This window comes from Phodopus roborovskii, unplaced genomic scaffold (genome assembly GCF_943737965.1).
Source record: "Phodopus roborovskii unplaced genomic scaffold, PHOROB, whole genome shotgun sequence".
NCBI lineage: Eukaryota > Metazoa > Chordata > Mammalia > Rodentia > Cricetidae > Phodopus > Phodopus roborovskii.
This window is the reverse complement of record NW_026125544.1, coordinates 56,166-66,265: the sequence shown is the minus strand read 5'-3', so window position 1 is coordinate 66,265 and position 10,100 is coordinate 56,166. Positions and strand designations below refer to the sequence as shown.

Genomic DNA, 10,100 nt, shown 5'->3' with positions numbered 1-10,100 from the left:
CCCGTGTTTTACTGGTGTGTCTTTTCTGAAGGCAGAAATGCTGGTAAAGTGACCCCCCACTCAAGCATGACACAATGTAGGGTTAAGTAAAATGTCTGGGCTTTCCACAGAAGCAAGAGCATGAAGGATTGGTGTTTCATGACTGCAGCAGTCAAATACCTGTCTATAGGCCTCTGTACCATCACTAGTTACTATGTTTGATTACGGATTAGATTCCTAGGAACATTAGAAAATGTTTTGTCTGTTAAAGGATGCAGAATGTTGTTTCTGATGCATTGTCTGTTCCCAATAGTTTACAAAGAAAAAAATAATGCCGACTCTTTGGCAGCAATTTTTGGCATCCTATTTTTTTCTTCCTAAATGTCTGCTCTTCATTCTGTAGTCTGTTCATTGCTGAGAATTTCCTTTGCTGTGAAGAAGTTTCTAATTTCATGTAGTAATAGTTGTCAATTCTTGAGGCTATTTTTTTTTGTGCTTTTGGGATTCTATCCAGAAAGGTTTTGCCCATACCTGTGTTTTGTTTTCTATGTTTATTTCTAGTTATCTCAGAATTTCTGGTTTCAATTTAATTTCATTTAATGTCTACTTTGAATTGATTTGTACAGGGTGAGAGGTACTGTTATAATTTCTTTCTTCCTCATGTCAATATCTGTTTTGCCAGCACCATGTATTAAATAAGATGGCTGCTTCTAGTGATGTTTGTGACAATTTTTGTCAAAAATTTGCAGTCCATAGTTGTGAGTGGTTATTTCTGAGTTCAATTCATGTTCCATGTCCTGCATGACTATGCCTATGCCAGAACATGTTTCAATAACTCAGGCACCATTATTTTTGCATAGGATTGGTCAGGCACCTGTGTTCTCTGTATTCCTGTATGAAGTTTAGGATCCCCTAACTTCCAGGGTTGACAGAAGGAGCCTTTACCCACTGAGTCATCTCACTGCCAACCCCAATCCTTGTAATCAAAGCACTTATGGGTATAATTGATAGCCTATAGTTTTAATTTTCTGCTAACCTTTGTTGTTGTTGTTTGAGACAGGGTCTCTCTACATAGCCCTGGCTGTCCTGGAACTCACTGTAGACAAGGCTGAACTCAAACACAGAGATCTGCCTGCTTCTGCCTACAGAGTGCTAGGATTAAAGGAATTCACCACCACAGCCCTAGTTTTAATTTTCTTAACCATAGTCTTATTGCATTGCCTTGGTTAAAGCAGCATGATGACTTCAATCCATTATGCAAATGTAACATTTATTTCATTAAAATTTGTTAACATGATGGTATCTCTTAAGTTACTACAGCACAATAAATTGTGTTGAATGTTCTGTTTCTTTGTTTTTGATTTTTTATTTTGTCTGTAATGACAACGTATTTAAAATAAAAGTCTTTAAAATGGCAGACTAATATGATAACATGTCCTCATTGACAATTTACTACTTGGCTACAATGAGCTAGTCTGAGAGATTTCATTAAAAACAGCAAGGTGCCTGAGCATCAAAACCAAGATGGTTTTAATCACAGAATTATAGTAATTATACAAATCCTGAGATTTTCATCAGACATAAAAGGCTTCCAAGGGCAAGCATGCACTTTAAACCTTGTACTAATAATTATGTATTGTTCTAAATGATAGTTGAAAGACTCCCTGGGGCCAGAGAAATTCTAGAGAATATATCAGAGACAAAACATTATATATTAAACTTTTACACAAAGTGGAGCAATAAACAATTTTGGTGGTGTGGGGACATTAGTAAGAGGCTTGTCTCCTGGGCAGTGCAAGAGGGCTTTCTCTGTATGAACATCAAATGCACCAAGTGCATGATACATTCAGGATGGGCCAGTGAGCCTGGATCATCACCATATCCTGAGTCAGAGAATGGCAGTGGAATCTCTTTGTACCAGAGGATCTGTAGTTGCAATTTCTTCTCATAAAGACTGGGGCACAATATTAAGAAAAGAAGTAATTATTAGACCAGATTCTAGACTGCTGAGGTTGAGCACAAATATTGTAAAAAGCAATTTCACCATATAGGTATTATTTAAAATGTCATTTTCATAAAACGGCAGAGTGCAGATCCTCCTTGACTTTAAGATACCTTGTATGTAAAAATACCAGGAAGGGTCTATGAAAATATTCCTAAACAAAAATATTTATTTGATCCTTTTTATTGGTTTATTGATTAATTTATGGCTATAATGACTAGGATGGTCTAAATCAAACTATTGTGTCAAGGGTGCTGTCTGTGGTAGAGGAGGGAGGAAGAGTAGCCTTTGGGACATGGAGACTTGAGTCTGGCTTGCTCCTCCTTTATTACAAGGATTGAATGTTGGGGTGTGGTCATTCTAAGATCTACTGATGACTAAGCAAGACACATAAGTCCTCGTATAAGCCAGAAGAGTCAGCATCTCATCTCTTCTCTCCTAACCCATCCCTTTCTGTGGTAGAGTCCTCTTTGCCACTTGCAGGTGTTATTAGAGATTTGGCGAGATCTTTGTCACAGATTCCTTTGACTGTGTTACCATCAGCACTTTGTACTTCTGTATTTAAACTTCTGGATACTTCTTTACTTATTCAGAAAGCTCAGCATCTATTCTGATGGCCCTTAGGCCTGCTCCAGAGGACAGCTAGCGTACAGGTATCCACATGTGGCTACTAGCCAGCACTGGTGGAGAAATCTGCTACCAGTGAGTTCAGTGACATCGAAGTTTTGCTTTGGAGCACTCCAGTATGTATCTCCATGAAGAATTACAATATACTGAAAAACAGAGATGAGTCAATACATCAGTCTCCATTCTCAGCAGAAGTACTGTTTGTATTTAGCAATGATTCCTACCCAATCTTTTTAGGTTCCCTTTGATGCACTTTGTGTTATGATTTACAGATACACTTATACTTAAGTATCTGCTGTAAACAATTTCCATAAATATTGTTGTAGGAGTGGGGAGCCAATTGACTATTGATTGTCATAGTGAATGGGACTTCAGAGTCTTACACAGTGAATTGCAATTTCATGGAACTGAATGTGGGGTTCATGAGAAATTCAGCAACTGTAAGATTTCTAGACATGCAGAGAGAAAAATGACTTTGAAATCAAATGCCCAGTGAATCTAAGTGTTTCTAGCAGTACTGACCCAAGCTGCACTGGAACACTTCATGGAAGCCTTGATTCTTAAGACAAAACACGTGCACTTTGCACTGCACATACTGTTACACCAAAAAACAACAGTGAATACCCAAAACATCTCAGCCCAGAATTATGTTATGAACTGCAGTGTATTTATTGAATATGCAAAATTTTCCACTCTTGTCGATATATGTTGGCTTGATTGTAGTAAACAAAGTCTTTTAGTATTTTTCCTTCTGCTGTTCCTCAGAATGTAAGTATGAAATTGGTGTATCTTGGATTTGATTTTGTTGAAATATTTGGATTAAATATATTCTATATGAGTTTTCCACTAGGTTTTCATAAATAAAGGCTAAACAAATGTTGACTTTGGATCAGGACAGCATTTTCAGCAAATTTCTGAAAAAGCTTTAAACAGGCTTCTACTGGTTTTCATTATACATTTATGCAAAGCGCTTTACTTAGCATCAGTGATTATAGAACCAGTTCTACAAAATGATGAACATGAGTTTTCCATCCTGTAGTACCAAATTCCACCAAGTTGAATTATGTACACTAATCACATGGAACTCATTAATATGCTCATCTGCGATGAAATCTCACTTATGATCTGATACAGCTTGCCAGAAGATCAGAATGCAAAGCCAGCCACAGCCACAGAAGCTAGGCAGTGGTGGCACAAACATTTAATCCCAGGACTCAGGAGACAAAGGCAGATGGATCTCTGTGAGTTCAAAGCCACCCAGGACAACACGAGAGTGAATCAGTCTAAAAGAGAACTAGAGCTCACACCTTTAACCCCAGCTCTAGAGAGGTATATAAAAATAGTAGTAGGGCATTCAGAATTTACAGTCACATTGAGGACAGGATACCCCTTCCAGCCTTGGCAGAGGTAAGAGCTTTCTGGTGGCTTGGATGTTGTGCTTCTCTGATCTTCAGTGTCTTTATTAGATCATAAACAATATATCACCACACACATCTGCTTATTCTTCAATAAATGTGGCAATTATATTTAAAAGAAATGTATGTTTTGTGGTGACTAAGTATTTGACTTGTGTGCTCATTTTAAATATTTATGTGCTTTGGATCAAGTGAAACTTTCTCAGATAGAAAGGGATCCTGTATGTAAAATGTTAAAGACTGAATAAAACACTAAGGGTACCTGTCCTTTGTGTCTTCTCAGGTTCCCCCTCATCCTTGGCATGTCAGGAGGACAACGATGGGAACAAATGAGGTTCCATTTGACTGATTGTTTCTGCCTGGAAGATCTTCTCTTGGAAACAGGAGAGTGGTCTTGTGTCATGGTTGACATCTAAAGGCAGGCCACATTCTAGAAGGAAATGGATATAATTGGTCCAGGGAGCTTCAGAGGCACTGTGATCTAACCAGGAAAGCCCTTGTATGGGGCCTTTCTGGCTTCCTGGGATGCTGCACGTGCTGGACACATGGCCTGCACCTGAATGAGAATGGTCCGCCGTGGGCTGCTGGGGTGGATTTCTCGGGTGGTGATTGTGCTGGTACTGCTTTGCTGTGCCATCTCTGTCCTCTACATGTTAGCTTGCACCCCAAAAGGCGACCAGGAGCAAAAGGGACTGCCCTGGGCCAATGGCCCCACAGGCAAAGATGGCTACCAAGCGGTGCTGCAAGAGCGTGAAGAACAGCATCGCAACTACGTGAACAGCCTTAAGCGGCAGATCGCACAGCTCAAGGATGAACTGCAGGCACACAGTGAACAGCTCCGCAGCGGGCTGGACCAGGCCAGCGATGCCACTGGTCTGCGCTCAGGCTGGGACCCTGCACCAAAAGCCCAGGCCGATCTGCTGGCCTTCCTGCGTGGGCAGGTGGACAAGGCTGAGGTACATGCGGGTATCAAACTGGCCACAGAATACGCTGCCGTGCCTTTTGATAGCTTCACCCTGCAAAAAGTGTATCAGCTGGAGACTGGCCTGACTCGCCACCCTGAGGAGAAGCCTGTGAGGAAAGACAAGCGAGATGAGCTGGTGGAAGCCATCGAATTTGCTCTGGAGAGTCTGAACAGCCCTGAGGAAAGCAGCCCACACCAGCGTCCTTACACAGCTGCAGACTTCATAGAAGGTTGGCATGCATGTATTTTGAGGGTGTGGGACAGGGATTGAAGTGTTTTGTGAGGGAGATACCAAAGGTGTGTTGTAGTTTCTTTTATCAGAAGCACTTGCTTCTGTAACGAGTACGGTTTTTTCCGCCTGCTGCCACTGGTCTTGTCCTGCTGCCACGCCGCCAGCCCCAAATAATACACAGAGACTCTGTATTTGATACAATACTGTTGGCCCGGTTACTTGTTTCTTATCGGCTAGCTCTGCCTTTAATTATTATCCCATTTCTGCTGATCTATGTATTTCTCTTACCAGGGAGCCGGCGGCATACTGCTTTCTTCAGACTCTCCATCTTCACTCCTCCTTCCTACTTCCTATTTCCTCCTTGTCTCCTAGTCCCTCCTATCTTCCTTTCCTATTGGCCAACAGTGCTTTATTATTAACCAGTATGAGAAACATATACAGAATGACATCTCCCATCATCTCCTCTTTTCTGTCTAAATAAAAAGAAGGGTTTTAACCTTAGCATAGCAAAATATATTACATAAGAGTTATCAAATAAGAATCACAGTTAACAATATTTAGTCCATTAACATTTATCAAGATTAAAAGAAACTATTCTATCATCTATCCTATATTTGTGAGTCCAAAGTCCTATTTGTAACTTATCTGTAAACCTAACTAAGGAAAACGATAACCATAACTATCTGTCTTCAACTCCATCAAAGACCACAGAAGGATAGTATATAAACTCTAGAAATGACAGAGACAACTCACTGCCTGGTCACCCGAAGTTCTTTTGTAATCTTCCATCTTCAGCCCATAGGCCATAGTGTGTCTGGCAGACTCTTCAGCAAAGCAGGAAACTTTAAACTGTCTTCTTGTATTGGCAGTTTGTCAGTCACTTTTCTCTGTGTCCTGCAGACTGTCTGGCAGATTCTTCCATGAAGCAGGAACTCTGTAGCAATGTCCATCTTGTATCAGAAGTCACTTTCCTGTGGGTCCTGCATGTCCAGTTTATACATCACAAAGTCAAACAGTCCAGACAAGAGGAGTATCTTGTCCAAATGGCTAGTCTTGCCATAATGGAAGTAAACTCCATAATGTGTTTCTTTAATGTCCATCTTCCTTTTTGGTGTTACCATTGTGTTATATATTTTGCTGTGTTAAGGTTAAACCCCTTCTTTTTATTTAAACAGAAAAGAGGAGATGATGGGAGATGTCATTCTGTATATGTTTCTCATACTGGTTAATAATAAAGCACTGTTGGCCAATAGGAAAGGAAGATAGGAGGGACTAGGAGACAAGGAGGAAATAGGAAGTAGTAAGGAGGAGTCAAGATGGAGAGTCAGGAGAGAGCTGGACGCCGCCGGCTTGGAGATGTGGTCACTGCCATTGCCATCTCTCATACACACCAATAAACTGTTAGCAGAGTTATTTAAAAGCTGTGCGGATTTTTGCCGTTTATGCTGAGTCAGGAACCTTCCCTTAAAGGAGCCTCGCGAATATCTGCTTGTCTCTAGCAAGTCAGAGTCCAACCCAGAAAAATGCTGCTACCAAGAAACCTTGCTTGCCCCACGTTGGGCGCCATTTGTAACGAGTACGGTTTTTTCCGCCTGCTGCCACTGGTCTTGTCCTGCCGCCACGCCGCCAGCCCCAAATAATACACAGAGACTCTGTATTTGATACAATACTGTTGGCCTGGTTACTTGTTTCTTATCGGCTAGCTCTGCCTTTAATTATTATCCCATTTCTGCTGATCTATGTATTTCTCTTACCAGGGAGCCGGCGGCATACTGCTTTCTTCAGACTCTCCATCTTCACTCCTCCTTCCTACTTCCTATTTCCTCCTTGTCTCCTAGTCCCTCCTATCTTCCTTTCCTATTGGCCAACAGTGCTTTATTATTAACCAGTATGAGAAACATATACAGAATGACATCTCCCATCATGCTTCTCCTCACTTTCTCTTGGAAACTACCATAAATACAGTTTAGTTGCTCTGTCTTAGTCAGTAAAGGGCTTGCCTGGAAAGTGTGAAAACTTGGGAGTTCAGATTCTCCACACCAAGATAGGCAGCTCACAGTTTTAGTAAAAGACATTGTAGAAGGAAATCAGTTGGTGAACAACTGAGAAGACACCCATTGTCATCCTCTGGTTTCCACATACAAGCTCATGTGTGCACATTATCATACATCCACTCGCCCCCACAAAAGAAAAGAGTTAAAAGAGACCTAAATAGAATATATAAGTAATTTCATTGTGCCCTTTACCATAGACAATTCTAGTAATTGGATTGGGCTGTAAGACCCAGAAGAAAGCACAGAGCAAGGCATTTACAAGTGCCAGACCCTGTTGGAAGCATGTTTTGTGTACATTTTGTGTTCAGTAGGACCCTGTTATGGGACAAGGAAAAGGAAGTACTTACTTACTAAGGGAAAGGCTGGTACTACAGACATAGCCAGGACTTGCACCCACGACTGAGCCTTGAGTGTACATCCTTAACCAGTGTCACGTATAGATTGCCATCACTAATGGAAGTGAGAGGAGATGTTCACTTCTTTCATGGGCACAAGGCAGTCTGGGCCTGATTGTGTTTGTGTCTGATTCTTTAGGAGACACTCTTCTTGTCTACTTTCTGGGAAGACTCATTGGTATCATCTTAATTGATACATTATTACTGGTTCAGGAACATCTACTAATCTGGAACAAGCTTTTGAAAGCATTTAGTTCCATTACTCTATGTCTGGATAAAATCTTCAACATGGCCAGAAATACACCTGTGTCTTTTTAGTTGTTACCTTTTCTATTTGGAAACTATGCCATTGCCTCCAGGAAAGACTGTTTCTCTTCAGTCAAAAATTCTCCCAGGCAGGGATGAGAGCTAAAATAGTCAAGTGTTTGCACTGAAAGCATAAGGACCTGCCTTCATTTGCCTAGGACTCCACCCTACCACTACATGCAAAGCCAAGTGTGGTGGTGCACACTTGTAATCCCAGTTCTAGGGAGGTGGACACAGACACATCACTGGTGCTCACTAGCCAGCTAGCCAGGAATACCTGGCAAGCTCCAGACCAGTGACAGACCCTGTCCTCTACATGAACACACCTATACATATTAGCCACATATGCACCTACATATGCAAGCTACACACACATGCTTACCTATGCACACATGCATATGTGTGCCCATGTGTGTGTGTATGCACACACATACAATCCTCTGCTATTTCTTTTGCCCCTTTATGCACTTGACTACCTTGAGATTTTTTTTAACTTTATATCTGAGCCATAAATTCATGAACTTTTAATATAGAATAATTTTTCACACACTTAGAAGCAGGTAAAGAAATCACTTACATGATCAGTCATCTGGTGAGATGATTTTTGTAATTCATGTACTTAGATACAACAAAGACAGCACATCTCTAGCCACTAGCTAGTGTAAAAATAAACACATGATGAGCATTCAGTAAGAGTTCAGGCTAGGATGAGACAGCATCACATTTGATGGTGCTTTGTAGTTTATGAGGTTTATGTATTATTTTACTAGCTGACCCTTGAGGGATATCATTAAACATCATTTTAAAGAAACCACTACTATGCTATGCTCCCGTGAGTATGCTATGGATTGCTGCCCATATACAAAGCAATTTGAAAAGAACTTGATTACAAATCAATGCCTGCAGCTTGGAAAGTTTACCCTTTTGATTTTTAATCTGCCTTCATTTTTGAAATCTCCATCTGCTTGCTTTTCATTATCTGGTCTTGGTATATAAGGCCAGTCCTTCTCAGGCAGCAGAGATACCAACCTGGGTTTGTTTGCTCTGAGATCTGACTGACTGACTGTTAAAGATGCTGTCACCCAAGCTGCCTGGTGTTGGTTCTATGTATAAAACACTGCTGATAGTCCTAGGGAGACCAAGTCACAGGTAGCTTCTGAATTTGGTGTAAGTCTAGACAATTATTCTCATGTGCTGAACACAAAACACTCTTATTTGTGTGTGACTAATAGGTATAAACAGCTCAGGTTATTTGATTTTTAAATTGTTATCCATAGCAAAGCAATATGGGGGCCATCTTCTATGATCATAGAGGCATTTGGGAAGAGTCTAAAGTCAGAAGAAGATGCAGGAAGCAGAATTTAAGTTCAACATAAGAAGCAAATTGAAAACAAGGTTGCCTCAAGATTGAGTGCAATTCTTATTACTATGGAATCAGCTGGAAGACTGTTGCCAATTGTGATTCTTGCTGCAGAGAGTGGTTGGATTCGATTATACTCCATCCTCTCAGTCTTGGCTCACTTGTCTCTCATCTACACCTATTCAAAGTGAAAAAAGCAAATGGAAAAAGTCCATTTGAGATCTGTTTTCTACAATGAGTTTGAGCAGGAATAAAGACTTTGCTAGGAGTAATATATTTTTAAAAAAATATTTGCATTTCTAAACATAATTGGAGAGAAAGTGATTTTGTCTGATGTATGAGATTTTGGTGGTTCAAAGTTGGAGTCATTTTGCAAAAATCCATGGGAAATTAAGTTAAACAGTAGTGTTCTGTGTGCTCAGGAGATTCTAAACGAAGTCAGTAAATCTGCCTGGCACTGAACTAGCAGGCAAGGATGGGTTGCCTGTGGGTTTACTAGTTCCTTCTCCTGTCGCTATTACCAGACACTTTAGGAAGAAGCATGGTGGGAGGCAGGTCCATGATGCAGGTAGATACCCCTCATCTCACATTTTAGTGGAACAGGAAGCAAGAAGCAAACAGAAGTAGGCTGGAGGCGTGACTCCTCAAGGCCCTCCTCCAGTTACCCACTTCTTCCCCTGGACTAAAGGTTCCACAATCTTCCAGAGACAGCACCACTCAGTGGAGACTAAGTGTTCAGACATTTGAGGCCAGGATACACTTAATA

The 10,100-nt window shown here is 40.9% G+C and overlaps 1 protein-coding gene across 1 annotated transcript in view; it reads left to right on the top strand.

Annotated features, from left to right (window-relative positions):
* Window positions 1–4,470: 4,470 nt before the first annotated feature.
* LOC127216397 (chondroitin sulfate N-acetylgalactosaminyltransferase 1-like) overlaps window positions 4,471–10,100 on the top strand; it is a gene marked incomplete at its 3' end in the record, with an annotated part of 51,839 nt that continues 46,209 nt past the window's right edge. The window contains 1 exon segment of the mRNA XM_051177044.1: window positions 4,471–5,217. Within this exon segment, the coding sequence (XP_051033001.1) occupies window positions 4,584–5,217 (634 nt within the window).